Here is a 15,203-nt window from a genome sequence, read left to right as displayed (position 1 = left end):
GGCTTTGCCTTGGGTGAACTCAGCTTGTCCTCCCCGCCGTTTGCCTCCTCTGTTAAACTGGTTTTGTGAAACCAGGAATAGCAAAACTCTCTCTGGCTCTGATATTTGACTCCTAAGTCTGCTTTCAAGCTAGTCACCGGTAGCAGGACATCTTTGTTCATCCTAACCTTCCATTTCCTGCTCTCTGCTGTCCTCGCCCCACGCACGGGTCACAGATGTGAAGAAGCAGCCGTCCTGGGGCTCAGCCCGGGCCTGGGCTGCGGGGCAGCGCACAGCCCTGCGTCCCTCCCAGGGCCAGCAGGAGTTCTGGGCAAGGCGGGGCAGTTTGGTTTTGAGGTGCCGGGATGAAAGGCGTCCGGCGAGCGGAAGGCTCGGCCATTCATTTATTAATTACAAACATAATTGAGGGTTTGTTCGGAAGCGTGAACCCTTTGAAATTACTTTCCGTCACACAGCAATGACACAAAAGAATCAGATATCCTGCTCAGGCTCCTTTCCCGCGGCACAAGACGTCTTCTTCCGGAACCCGAGATTCTCTTCCGATCCAGCTGTCCTTTGAGGAGTCTGGTGTATTCGTCTGTGTCTGAGTGCGTTTAATGTCTGCTTTTCATAAAAGAAAATCTGTGCCAGGCCAAATAACCTTTTTGTGGGCGTCCATCTGACCCTTTCCTAATAAATGGACAATGGAAAGATTCCTCGGACAGATTAGAAAGACACCTGAGACTAATACCCACCTGCTGTCGTGGGTCACGCCTCTGGGTCATCACGGAAGGGAGGAAGCAGGCTGGCGTACTGATGTGGTTCTGATCAACAACAGTGTGCTGGCCCGGGGCACTTCGAGATTGACCAAGAGGAAACACACGTTGCACAATGACAGAATCTTGTTGGTACAGTTGTCAGAGGAGGGAACTCCCACAGCAAAAGCCATAAAGCCTTCTGGGGCAGTCCGGGCAGCTCAGTCCTCCACTGCCAGGGAGCAGAGAGGAGCCCAGCCTGGCCCCAAACACAAATGGGACCATGAACTCCAGCTGCAGCTTCACCCAGAACCGCTCGGCCTCCCCCCATGGGACAGGAGGTGGCCGGAGCTGGCCTGGGGGCTTCCCCCGGGACCCCAGCGTCCAAGGCGGCGCAGGGGGTTTCCGAGTCTCTCTTTCCTTCCCCAGGCCGAGCTGTCCACCCCGGGGAGGGTCTTGGGGATCCGAAAGGGGTGGGCCCCTGCTGGGCGGAAACGGGAAGGAGACCATGCAGAACCTCAACGACCGCCTGGCCTCCTACCTGGACAAGGTGCGCGCCCTGGAGGCGGCCAACCAGAAGCTGGAGAGCCGCATCCTTCAGTGGCATAAGGAGAGAGATTCCGGCGGCAAGAAAGACTACTCCCAACAGGAGGAAAACATCAGCCACCTGCAAGAGCAGGTAAGACGCTGGCTGGGAGGCCCATGACCGATCCCAAGGCCACATTGCCAGGGAACCCTGGGGAGGAAAAGTCCGTACACAAGATAACTTCCAAGACAGTGGCCGAAGGGCTCAAAGTAACTTCTGAAGCTATCTCCTTGTTATACTTTCAAATGCACTCGGGCACATCTGGCATAATTATTCTTCTGTACGTGATATCGAAAATGAAGGTGGCCCAAGTTACAGAGGTACCATAGGCTATTTTGAAAAATAAAGCTAATTTTTCATATAATAAAAAAAAATCATAAAAGTGCCAGTCAGCCTGTCACCGTGCAATATCACTTACGAGCCAGTAACGTCGCAGCTGTGAACGGGGCCGGAGCCCTGGCTGCACACTCAGTACACAAGGCCAGGACAGAGTTTACTTTCTCGAGACCTCAGTTCTGCCCCACCTCAAAGTGCTGGCAAAGCAGGCTTGGCCGTGAACAGGAGGCCGAGGCTTACACCCCAGAAGCTGTTAGTCCACTAGCAGCTAAATCACTGCAACATCTCTGGGAGTTCCCTCTGGGGGCTGCTAGAAGACACAACAGTTCAGAGAATGGCATATTGTTACGGGAACCCCCCCAAAAAGATGAATACTGCTGGGACGGGCTGTGGAGATGTGCAGCAAGAAAATAAATAACTTGTCAACCCAAAGGCTAAAAAGCCAGGCTCATGCTTTCAGGGACAGCCAGCCAGAGGTACAGGTAACCGGGAACACTGGTGTAAAAATAACTTCCCTCTTCTATAAAGAAGTCTCCAAAGATCCTCATATGATCATGACTTTACCTACCCTAGGAAGGGCATTGCTGGCATCCAATATTTTACCATGTTCTATTGCAACACTGAAGACATGCTTTCTTGAGTGTAGGACCAATCAAGATAGTATAAATCTGTCCTTGTAATGAACCCTAATTATTGAATAATCGGCCTAATAACTGACCGCGTAATTCCCTTAACTACAGGGCAGGGTTGTCTTCACCCAAAATCAAGGTGACTCAACAAACCTCACAGTGTTTTTCGTTTAATAAAGTTGCTTCGGTCTGAGGATGGGGGGAAAAGGAGACGTTTGCAGGTGAAGAGCTGCGAATAGGACTCCCAAGCGGGACAGGAGGTTAAGGTATCAGCTAACAGGAGGCAGGAGGAAGGGCCGAGAGAGGAGGGAGCAAGTATGACCGAGAACTTCTCGCGGGCCAGGCTTCCAGCTGGGAATTTAGTCTATGTGTCTGTGCTCAGAGCTTCCTGCAAGGCTGAAACAGTTCTGTGCTGGGGGATGTTATCTCTCATGACAGCTGGGTCTGGAAACCCGAGCTCAAGAAAGGGGATCAGCCGTTCAGAGCCAGCAGCTGGAGGCAGAGGCGGGATTTGAACTGGGGTCTGTTCCCACTGGGACTGAGAAACCTTGCGCCAAGAGTGGACCCACTGATGAGGAGGGGGCCAACCTGCCTACCCTCCGGGGGCCCAGAATTCTAGGTTCTGAGCTTCCGTTGGACGCTTGCCCACTTTGTGCTCCAATCTTTTCTGAACCTTCACTTGCAGAGGTTGCATTTTCTGTTGGTTTGAAGAAAGAACTTGAACTGTGGGAGGGTGAGGTCATCTTTCCATCCTCACCGCCCTTGTTCGCAGATGAGAAAACAGCCCCAGAGAGTCCAGGCTGTCGGGAGGGGCTGGGCTGGCCCCATCCTGGTCATCACGAGATACCCCGAGCAGGTGTAGAACTCTGTTCCTGCTTCAGGATATTAGATATTACTCTAAAAGTCTAGAAAAAAAATTGACTTCTAATTGAACCCAATTGTTTTGAAAGGCGGACGTCATAGGGATGTCCTCCATAAAACTCCCTGAATGATTCTCAGGGACGCCGTATTTGGCATTGGGGTTTGTGGTGGAAAATTCTATTTTTCTGTCCCTGGCAGGAGATTCCACAGCTGGGAGCATCCATGCTGCAGTGCTAATGCACCGGCTAGATTGTAACAGAATGAACTCAGGGCCTCGGGGAGAAGCAGGCAGTGGTTACGGCACACAGTGTAAAACTGATGTCTCATATATGATTTCTCAACCCGTCTTTGTCCACTTATGACCCTGGAGGACACCTCAGAAGAGGTGGTCTCGTCATAATGTCGTATCAAGGACACCCGAAAGTGGGAAAGAGGAGTCTTACGGGTGCTCTATAGAACCGTGTTCTTAGCTCACCCTTGTGGACCGGGAGAGCAGTGGCCAGGAGCATCCGACCGTGGTGTGGGCTTTGCTGGGATAAATCACCAGCTCAACTCAGCAAAGACAAATAAGCCCAGCACTGATATGTCGGCTTTTCTGCTTTGGTGTCGGGCACAGTGCACGGTTCCCCAGGTACCACAGGGCACCTGGCACACATGGGAGCGAGGCTTATCCAAGGGCCCTGAGCCGATGGGCATGGAGCTACTTTTCATCTTGCAGGAGCTTAGCTAATGTGAAGAAGGATAGAGGCCTAGAAAGAAAAACCCTGGTCAGAAGTCCCCGACAATGTAGACAGGTGACAAGGACATACCTGACGTTTCCTTACTGTTTTACAATTCTTATAACCCCTTGAAGGGATGGAGATTATCATTATCATTTTGTGGAAGAGAAACAGACCCTACCGGGCTCGTTCAGGCAGCGGGAGCTGGAGGAGGAGCCCAGCCCTGCCCTCTGGCCTGGAGCTCAGTGCTCTTACCGCTTCTGAATCCCTATTGCGTGTCCACGACACCAAATTCCAAGTTATAGGCAAAGCTCTGCATAGAACTAGGGTTTTTGAAGGTGTCTTTGTACTAAACTGTAGCTTTGTCCTAAGAAAATTCTTTCCAAATAACAGAATTAGTTCTGTATACAGAGCGACAATGCCACTGGCTTCTTTAACTCCAACTGAGTAACAGAAGTTTAGACAGAGGTCCGCTAAAATCATCAGGCTGAGGTCCCTCATTTAACACCTGAGGGAACTGAAGCCCAGGGAGCGACTCACCCAAGACCACAGGGAGGGTCAGGAGCAGAGCCAGAGCCAGAGGGGAGACCCGATTTCCCGTCTGGCCCAATTCCTGGTGGAGAGTGACGGTATTATGATACTTCTGAAATATCTCCCACCCCGCTTCCCCAGGGACAGTGCCGCAGACCCAGCAAGCACTGTTTCTCTGATCACACCCTGTGCACAACTGTTCAAACCTACACCCAACAATATTTTTCTTTTTAAAGTAAACAAAAGTTATATAAATATCCAGTGAACACCTTTGGAAGTTTTAACACTGTTGAATCTCAGTAAGCAGCTTTGTTAGAGAGAAAACAATTAGCTTGGTTAATGTTTTAATAGCTGCAATTGGGTGCTCTTGTCATGGGCTACATCACACACACACACACACACACACACACACACACACCTGCAAGTTACACGTAAGGGGTGATCAAACTATGTGGGGGAAACTTAAATGTTTTTAAAGTTATTATAGCAAGAGACACATTGCCATATTCACCCCGTCAAAATCCTCTCCCTCACTTTGGACAGACTTGTCCCCAAGTTCCTGCCACTTTTCTGAAGCAGTTCTAGAGGTCCCCTCTTGTGTGTGTCTTTATGAAGTGTGACTGACAGTACAGTCAGTGGGGCCGGGGATTTAGCTCAGTGGTTCTGGAGCCTGCCTCGAAAGTACAAGGACCCGAGTTCCATCCCTGGCACCAAAAGAAGAAGAAAAAGAAAATACAGTCGATGCTGCTCCCAACTTCCCCACAACAGAAGGGAGGGTTTGTAAAAAGACCAGTGTGCTCAGTGATTCGCCAGATCTGGCACTGTGTGACTTCTGGTTCATCTCCAACGTCAAAATGACCTCCAAAGGTAAACGTATTGAATCAGCTCAGGACACTGAGGCAGCCACCACAACAGAAAGAAAAAAAAAGTCAAACAAATAAACAAACGAAAACAACATGAATGAGAACTTCCAGATGTGCTTCAGAAAGTAGTAAGAATAATGGGGCAAGTGTGTGCAAAGTGAGAGGGAGGACTTTGAGCAGGATTAATGGTGATGTGTCTTTTACTGTAATGTTTTTTAATTTAAACATGCACTGTATTTTCCCGTTGTTTGTTTGTTTGTACCAGGGATGGAACTCAGGACCCTGTGCTTGTGAGGCAGGCACGGTGCCACTGAGCTAAATCCCCAGCACCAGCAGTGTATTTTCCAATCACACCCTTGTCTATGGCTCTGGGCACTGAGGAGCAAAATAATTGTGCCACTGATGATTATTATGAAATATGTCCCGTACTTGCCTTTCGGGCACACGAATAATGACTGTGGTTGTGAATACAGTCCCAAGCATGAATCTGCTCACCTAAAATGACGGTTGTTGCATTTGAGGAGAAATGATCTAATATTCATACTAAGAAAAGATGTGCAACCGACACTCTTCACATCTTCAGATGCGGGAAGCTTGAGTGGAGCGCTAAGACCTGTTCGGAATCCTCACATTAGGCGTTTGAGCCTTGCCTGTTCCCACGTCACTCTTTCAAGGTGGACAGTCCCAATGTGTCAAAGCTCAATACAAAGGCCAGGGATTTAGCTCAGTGGTTCCCACTCCTGCCTCGAAAGTGCAAGGACCTGAGTTCGATCCCCAGTACAAAAAAAAAAAAAAAAAAAAAAAACACCTCAATATAAAAGGCACCGGTGATAAAAAAAAAAAAAAAAAAAAAAAAAAAAAAAAAAAAAAAAAAAAAAAAAAAAAAAAAAAAAAAAAAAAAAAAAAAAAAAAAAAAAAAAAAAAAAAAAAAAAAAAAAAAAAAAAAAAAAAAAAAAAAAAAAAAAACAAAAAAAAAAAAAAAAAAAAAAAACACCTCAATATAAAAGGCACCGGTGAAACTGGTCAGACTCTTACTACAAACCTTCCATGCTCGTACCTAATACGCGCTCAGGCCACACACGCTGATTCAGCTCTCATGTCCCACTGCAGAGCGGCTGCCTGTGCTGAGGACCTCAAGCCCGGGAGCCCCGAGGGCAAAGCCAGGTGTGTCCAGCGGAGTAATCCGGGCCTGTGTTTTGCAGATAGTGGACAGCAAGATGGCCAATGCCCACATCCTGGTTCTCATCGACAACGCCCGCATGGCGGTGGATGACTTCAACCTCAAGTGAGTCTCTCCCGCTCGGAGTTGTGTGAGGCTGGGGTTTTCTTCGCTTTACGAAACGAAAATTCGTCTTCCTGCGACCCACAGCTAGAATCTGGCTGAATTGTAGTGAAAAGAAGCAGCAACCACAAACGCCGTGGGTAGGACTCAGATGTGCAGGACTCAGAGGTGCTCTAGTGTGAAGAACCCAGATACGAAGCACCTGTACCTGCGGGGAAATGTGCGTAGGAATCAAGAGCTCGGTGATAGAGAGGGATTATTGGTTTTTAGCTCGGATAACTTTATTGTCCTTACTTAGAAAAGTATCTTTTTCTTTTTTTTGGGGGGGTACCAGGGATGGAACTCGGGTCCTTGTGCTTGCAAGGCAGGCCACCGAACCCCTGAGCTAAATCCCTGGCTTAAAAAAGTATCTTTTTCTTAATAGATGTGTTCTAAAGGACATAGGGTTAAAATGTCATATACGCTATGCTATATTTTTGCTCTGAAAATCTTAACTTGCGAATGTGCATAAACTAAGTATGGCAAAGTGTTAACGGTGGTTAAACCTAGGAGACAGCTCTGCAGCTGTTTATTGTTCTCTTCTCCCCACTCCGTTGAAAATTAACCACCCTGGAAAAGCATCACAGCACGGAACAGCCGCAGAGGACGCCCTCTCTGTCCGTGTGCTCTGATTAAACTTAAGAGATTGGCCTCAGGACCCAGGCGAATCCTGAGCCCGCGGCCCCCCAGAAGCAGCTGTGCTCTTCCTCCCTTCTAAACAAAGGTACGAAAATGAGCTCTCCCGAAAGAAAGACCTGGAAGTTGAAGTCGAGGCCCTGCGAAGGACCCTGGACGACCTGACCATTGTCACAACGGACCTGGAGCAGGAGGTGGAGGGGATGAGGAAAGAGCTAATCCTCATGAAGAAGGGACACGAGCAGGTAGGACTGGCCCGGGGTCCCAGGAACAAGCTCAGCTAGTGAGGTGCACGGGTGGGGACGTTCGGTTCAGCTACAGAGGAATCGGGCACCTGAATGCTGCCCTAGCGTCCTCCACCCAAAATCACAGAAATACCTAACTTTTCCCAGCTCAGGGTCATCTATTCCAATGTCAAACGCAACCACCAAGTCGCAAACATCACGAACGGTGAATTGGCCGCCCCTTTTGCTGACACACAGTGTTTACCTGGGCTTGTGGCTTAATCTATTACCATGCCAAAAATTGTGACTGCCGAGTTTCCTGCACTTACCCAGCGCACAGCCAACTGTGGGACCACAGAACAAAGAGAATCCACTGAGAGCCAAAGTAAATATGGCTGGTGGCAAAAATTAAGAATCTTGATTTCCAGAAGCATTTACCATTCATCTCAAGGAGCCGAGGCTGATAAAACGATAGAAAAACAATCCCCATTTTAGGCAAATGCAAGTTGCTTCTAAACATCAAAGAGCCCAGTTTCTGAATAGCTGGTTAGACGATGTTGTTAATTAAACCTTTCCTGCCCGTGCTTGGTTTTCATGAAATCCTACAGGCGTCACAGCCCTACAGAGGCATAAGGCTCGAGATTGCAAAACCTTCTCCACCTTTCGGCTTTTCCTTAATGAACTGCTTTCCAAAAGCTTTGGCCTAAAACCCAATATTTGCGACTGTTTCTTTGAAAAGCGGATTCACCAAGAAAAATTTTCTAGACAGAAACATACACTGTGCTAGCATAACTGTGTCTGAAATATTTAAAACCAGGGCTTAAATTAGGAATCAAAGAAGCCACATGAGTACCTGTCTTTACGACTTTTTATAAAACTATTAGAGAAAAAAAGCATAAAATTGCTTTATCCAAAAGTAGTGACGGAAAAAGCAGACTAGACCAGGGAAAGCCTTCACCCCACCTCAGGTTTTTCAAGGATCCATTCAGTGCCGCCAATCAACACAACAACGCCGGCTTCTGTCCGTCCAGGCTGACCTGTTCTGCTTTCTGTCCTGTGGAGCAGGCGGTGGAGGGGCACCCGGTGCCTGATGACTTCAAGGTCAGTGTGAAGGTGAACGCGACGCCTGGAGAAGATCTGACCAAGGTCTTGGAGGACATGAGACAGGGTTACGAGTCTGTGATGAGGCAGAAGCAGAACGACTGGGACTCTTGGTTCCGGGAGCAGGTGAGAGAGGCGGGAGACCCCCTGGATGCGCCAGTTCCCCGGATGGCACTGCTGACGCCTCTCCCTGTGCCTGGCCTCCCAGTCAGCGGCCACGTCCCACGAGGTGCCCAGACCCGCCGCCGTGCAGGGCAACCAAGGCGACGTCCATGAGCTCAAGCGCACTTTGCAGGCCCTGGAGATTGATCTGCAGGCACAGCACGACAGGGTGAGTGGGAGCTCGGGAAATCCTGAGTCCCGTGGCGCCTCTCTCTCCGGCCGCACTGTTCCTGTTGGGCACAGAGCCGAGCGCCCCACCCCTCGTGTGTAGAGGACACCAGCTCATTCTATTAAGTATTCACAGCACCTCTCCAGGTAGGTCTTTGTGCCCCCATCTTAGAGACGAGGAAACAAAAAGTGAAGGAAATCGGCCAGGGTCACACAACTGGTCAGTTACCGGTGGGGAAGCCATGAGAGTCTGGGGGTGGCAGTTTCTGGACCCCCTGGGATTCTCCACCTTCCATCTCCACTGTGGACAAACCCCGGTGCCAAGGAGGTAGGCGGTGAAGCCAGGCCGGGCTCGATTCCTGGTGTCTGCGTCCCGTCACCCAGCAAACGAAGTTCTTGGGTCTAAGTCACTCCAGCCCATCTTCACTGTTGAGCAAAACTCCTTGCAAGGGTGACACAGCACTCACAGTTCCCTGGATGCCACTATGGCTCCCTTCCTAGCCCACGGGACCCTCCGGTCTGTCACCAGCTCGCTTCTGAGCACTGCTCTCCCCTGGGTCTTGAGAGGACGACACAACCAGCTCATTTGTGCTGAGGGGCACAGGGTGAATGGTGTTGTTCCGGTGTACAAGTCAGAGATGGTGAACGGGCACTGAAAATGTGCACTGTCAAGGTGACCATAATGAGCACAGAAACTACCACGGTGCTTTATTCTACACTTTTGGGGGGGCACTGGGGATTGAATTCAGGACCTTATGCTTGTGAAGCTGACAGCGGAGCCACTGAGCCCTGCTCTATTCTGTGCTGTAAAGACACCGTGATCTGCTTGCGTCGCACCCCTCCGGGACGCAGCAAGGCACGAGGGCCCCCTTCTGTGCTTTTGCTGTCCTTAACACTGACAGCTGGGTAAGGCAGGAGCGAGGGGCACAGGCGCAAAGGCGGGAATCCTCGAAGTACGATAGCACGTTAGGCAGAGACCACGGCCGCAAGAAGGGCAGCGCAGGAGGAGGTGAGGGAGGAGAGCGAAGGAAGGGCCGCTCAGGACGGGCTCTGCTGTTTAGGTGAGGGCTGAGCAAAGCCCCCGCGCTGCCTCCCTCGGGGGATTTCCATGCGGCCAGGGACAGACTGGAAGCACTAGGCGGCAGAGAGCAGTCCGGAGCCGGAGGGTTGCCCGATCCCACAGCGCGGCCTGTCCCCCCACCCCGCCCGCCCGCCAAGCAGCGGCCCCCAGCTCTGGGGATGCGTGACAGGGCCTCGATGCCCGAAGTCCGCGCTCTGACACCCAAGCCCCCAGCTCCCAGCTCACTTAGCACCGCGGTCGGCCCATGCTCAGCAAGCCCACTCCGCTGGAGCAGTCGGCCCGTCCGCGCCCCAGCCAAGACGGGCGCTTCCTCTTCAGAAATCCGCTCTGGAGAGCACGCTGGGGGAGACCCAGTCCCGGTACTCCTGCCAGCTCCGGGACGTGCAGCTCCTCATCTCCTGCTACGAGAAGGAGCTGCTGCAGCTGAGCCACAACCTGGAGCGGCAGAACAGCGGATACCAGGCGCTGCTGGGCGTCAAGACCCACCTGGAGAAGGAAATCGCCACCTACCGCCGGCTCCTGGAGGGCGACCGTGAGGGGTGAGGCCTGGGCACAGGAGAGGGGCGCACGAGGGGGGCAGCTGGGGGTGTGCGGAAGTGTGTGTGCCTCGGGGGCTCGAGCTACCGAGCGGCTCTGGATGGACAGAGGCTGATGTCGATTTTCTCTGAAGTCGTCTATGTCAGCCAGCCTGAGCTAATAGGCTGTTACTGCCTGGGCGCTAAGACCTGCTCCCAGGACAGTTAAAAAGAGCATATCAAAGTCTCTAGGAAAGAGGAACAGCAGCCTGAAAAACGTAGAGGGACTTTTTTAAATGAACAGCAAGGAAAGATTCCTAAACTATAAGGATGCCTAGACTTCTGGTTTGATATTCTGACCGCCCTAGGAAATCACAAGAGCCGGCTGTAGAAAGAGCAGTACATTCCATGAGGCAAAAGAAAGCAGTAGAAAGTTTTTCCAAATCCATAAATGAAACATCCTGGGACCAAATGCAGCCCAGCCTGGGAAGCTCTGGGGTTCCAGGCTTGAGACCCCAAACCTAGAAGGGATCCTGGTGGGGAAACTCCCACCGCAGGCCGCAGGGAGGAGGATGGTTCGGAAGGACTCTCTTGCCCAAGGTTGGGAGCAGGCCGCCCTCTCTGCCTTCTGGACCCCGGTTCTCCCTGAACCTGTGACCTTGCCCCTACCCAGCTCCGACAATTATTTTCATGAAAGAGTTGAGAAATTACAAGCAGCACAAGGAGGCTGGCGCATCCTGAGAAGGGGTGCCTGCTGCCAGTACTAAAGGGAGCTAACGTTTCTCCTTTTCCTAGGGCAATGGAAGAATCTGGATCCGGCATAGAAGGTAAAACAATCGCTTTCATTTGTTTGGGTGTACTTCGATGCATTTATTTTTTTTTTTAATGCCCTGGCATGCTTATCCAAGCTGTAGCAGTCATGACCCTTGCTGTACCCCATGTCCCGTGTTCAACTTTTATTTTGCTCCCAGGTGGCCAGGAGTTTTCCACTCATTAAACAAGTTAGGGACAACAGAACTCACAGCTGTCCGCACTCTTGCAGGTGGGGTACTCCTTACCCACAGTGCCTGCGGTCAGAAGCCTCTCTGATTTCAGATTTTTTTTTTTTTAATCTTCATTACACACAGGGAGCTATCTTGAGGATGAGAACCAAGCCTAAACATGAAATTCCTTTATGTTTTGTGCACACCCTGTGGGTGATTTCACACGGTGATTTATGAAGCAAAATTGAAGGCTGTGGAATTTTCCACTTGCACCATCTCGGCAGTCCTCAGAAAGCTTTGGATTTGGGAGTAATTTATATTTCAGACTTTCAGATGAGGGATGCTCAGCACGTATGTGGCAGTTCTAAGCCAACGGCAATGTAGATTTAAATGGTAAATAATAATATTATGTCCCTACTAAGTAATGGATGCTATTTCCTATACTCCTAAGGGATTAAATCACATCATTTCCCATCGGTTCTGTTGCACACCAGGGTTCTGTGAGGCCCGAGTAGTGTGTTAGGAAAGATGTGTTCGAAGGTCACAGAAGGCTGGAGCTGATCTGCACCAATATCCTCTCACTGAAGGGTCAAGGTGCCTTTCAGGGTGCTCAAGATTGAAGAAGTGCTTCTGTGTGGAAGAAAGGTCAAAGGCAGAGAAAAAAACAGCAAAAGCTCTCCTCTGCTTCACCTGGTATTCCCAGACGCCTTCAGTGTTTTCCCAGTGCAAAGTTCTGCAAGAGCCCAGTCAAGACCAAGGGGCAACCTCCTGATGAGTTTGTGATAAAAGTGTTCTCGGGCTTTAGCAAGTCACAGAAGCAGAGTTGGACCCATAGCTGCAGAAAAGTTGGTCTATATTTGTGCAAAATCCAACAGCTGGCCCTTCCTCTCCTCACCTAAGTCTAGGGATGGGAAACGTAGTAAGTTATGAGGTCATCCAATCTCAAGCTTGATTTTAATAGAACTTTCCAATGTACCTCTGTTTTTGGTGTCAGCTCTTCCCTAGGTTTCAAAATTGGTTTACTGACATGTCTGCGAGACACTTACTCAAATAACAGCAATCAGGATAAACATCCTGGCCTCTCACCCATCCACATGGCATGCTTTCTAGATCTTAAAATAAGGTGTTCCAAATGGCATGCAGCCCTCTTAAAGATCGTAGACTCTGTGACACAAGAGACACACACAGCCCACAGGGGCAGAAATCACTCCTCGGGGGCTGTAGCCAGAGACCAGCATCTGCATGAGGGACAGCTAAAATGCCATTGTTCACAGATTTTCATTTCCTGGAAGGTGGAGGGAAAGTCCTCTGTGGTTAGTTCCCTGTTCTCTGGAGCAGAGTTGGCCATACTGCTCAGTGATCGTTTTGGAGGTACAATAAAGCTTCAGGGACAGTGTCGAGGGAACCAAACAGAAATACAGCTCAGATGGTGGGGAAAGCATGGCAGTGACTTCTTTCGTGCTCTTTCCCACAGAATCTGCAGCTCCTAAGATCAAGGCCATCACTCAGGAGAGTGTCAATGGAAGAATAGTTTTTTCTCAAGTGAATGAGATCCAAACACATGCATGAGGCCAATAAAAGTTTCTGCCTGTTGTAAAAACTACCTTTCCTCAACGGAAGTCCTTGTCTAGACACTGGTGGGTGAGTCCTAAAAGGTATCCTTGGAGTTATCAGCTGAGAAACTTTCACTATTTTTCTCTGTAACAATCTCATCCAACTTCCCCTAATGCTTTTGATATACGGTTGAACTTTTCCAGTCTAAGTATAAATGTATGAGTTGAAAGTTCTATCGCCTACTGTGGTCTTCAGATTCCCATCAATGTGCATGTGGTTTGTCACCAATAAAACTGTACACACACCATGCTGTCTTTTCTTGTGTTGCAAAGCAAGACAGGGCCTCAGGGTCTCGTTGGCTGCAAAGGTTCTGAGAGCACTGTTCGTGACCATCTGTCTATCTACCAAGACATCACCAGAATGCCGTCCATGGGATGGCAGGATATTGACAACTTCAGTGACCAGAGGCACAAGACAGTCAAAAACCTCCCATTTTAGAGACAAATAAACTGAGCCCCAGAGCAGTAAAGGGATTTACTCAGCACTTGCTGAATTGGTGCCACTGGGTCTAATCTGGGTCATTGGCTCTTACAACAGCTGTCACACTAAAAGTCTGTGTCATTGAGCTTCGTTGCCATGGAATATCTTTAAATCTGTATCTAGTGCTCTCTCAGAAGGGATTGCTTTTCATGTTTTCTGAAGTGGACATCTGTTAAAACTGGGTTCATCTCCCCTTTAAGGCAAAAACTGATGTTTCTTATACTTAAAGAATAGAAAAGCAGCCCCTAGAAATCAGAATTAGGCAGAAGAACCCAGGATAACCACATCATTTTCAAAAAAAAAAAAATAAGTACTCATCAAAACTTATATAAAATGGTATTAAACTATAAATTCATCTTCACTGTGTGGCTATCTCAAAGTGACTCAAAAATCACATACATAAATGGCATCAGTGAGGTCTCTCTGTGTGGTATCAGTCTGAGGCGATTTGGGGTGTTATTTTGGGCAAAAATGTGCCTAAATTAATTTCATGAATGCTCTTTTCCTATTTTTTTAATGAGAGCTTCTTTATATTAAGAAGGTACTGTAATCTCCAAGCAAGTCCCAAATAAATTTTTCTCTGTTTTAGCACTCATTTCTTTATACTATTGTCTACATCTCTTTCTTGAAATCTAAGTGCACATAAAATATACAGACAGCCCTCTGAATCTTCTGGTTTCCCATTCATGATTCAAACAAACCTAGATTGGCATCCTGGAAAAACTGCATCTGTACTAAGGATGTACAGATTTCTTTTTCTTGTTGCCATCCCCTAAACAGTACAGTAAAGCAACTATTTACACAGTGTTTACACTGTGTTAAGTGTGGAGAAACCCCAGGAGTGGGAGGTGTAGAGGACAATGTACAAATAATCACTAACTTTCCATCTATAATCGTAGTTTATGTAAGACTTGGTGAGAGTCAAGCCTTTGAATAATTTTTCATTCAAGCAAATAAAATCTCCTTAAAATCTTAATCTTTACCTTAGCAGTTTAGCTGTGAGACTTGTGGCTGATTTCCCAAGACCTGAGGTCCACACAAGTCAGATCTGCTGGGCACTCTGCCAGTACAAAGTCGCTTCTGTTTTACTAAGAAAAGACAAGAAGAGAGAAACTAATCCATTTGAATAAAGAGACAACTGCTTAAGTTTCGGCTTTAAGTAACAGAGTGACTTTTCTCCCACATTCAAGTCAGCCCCAAAACCTTTCAAAAGACCCATTATAAATCAATTCATGCTATGTGTCCGGGCAAGTTACCAACAAAAGACGTTCCTGTTCATGTTTGGCTTTGACAGACATACACCCAACCCGGATAAAGGAGGTGGTGAGAAATTCTACCGTTTTCATTCCAAACATATTTTGAATAAATAGTAATTATCTTTCTATGACCCATAAGTCGATGAGGAAAATACCTGGCTGGTCCAAAGAAGTATCAAATGCTAATATTTATATCCACATATTTACTCACAGCATTATAATATGGTTTGAGTATATAGATCTATGAGATACTGTTCAATCCTGTCAAATAGAGGGGATCAAAATATATGGCAAATAGTTAATCACGGTATCATATGCAACTTCAAACCCCAAAAATACCAGCATTAGAGGAAAATGCAGCATGCACCTGATTAAGAGATTCCGTTGAAGAGGTAAAGAGGCT

The 15,203-nt window shown here is 48.5% G+C and overlaps 1 protein-coding gene across 1 annotated transcript; it reads left to right on the top strand.

Moving 5' to 3' along the window:
* The first annotated feature begins 972 nt into the window (after positions 1-972).
* On the top strand, positions 973-13,304 carry Krt23 (keratin 23). Its single transcript, XM_010615056.2, has 8 exons — positions 973-1,413; positions 6,462-6,544; positions 7,305-7,461; positions 8,506-8,667; positions 8,750-8,872; positions 10,271-10,491; positions 11,263-11,294; positions 12,925-13,304. The coding sequence occupies exons 1-8, from the start codon at positions 1,018-1,020 to the stop codon at positions 13,017-13,019; spliced, it is 1,269 nt and encodes a 422-aa protein (XP_010613358.1). The 5' UTR covers positions 973-1,017; the 3' UTR covers positions 13,020-13,304.
* The last annotated feature ends 1,899 nt before the right edge of the window (positions 13,305-15,203 follow it).

This window comes from Fukomys damarensis, unplaced genomic scaffold (genome assembly GCF_012274545.1).
Source record: "Fukomys damarensis isolate Sample0158 unplaced genomic scaffold, DMR_v1.0_HiC HiC_scaffold_13, whole genome shotgun sequence".
NCBI classification, from domain to species: Eukaryota; Metazoa; Chordata; class Mammalia; order Rodentia; family Bathyergidae; genus Fukomys; species Fukomys damarensis.
The sequence above is the reverse complement of the archived record's forward strand: the minus strand, read 5'-3'. Positions and strand labels throughout refer to the sequence as shown.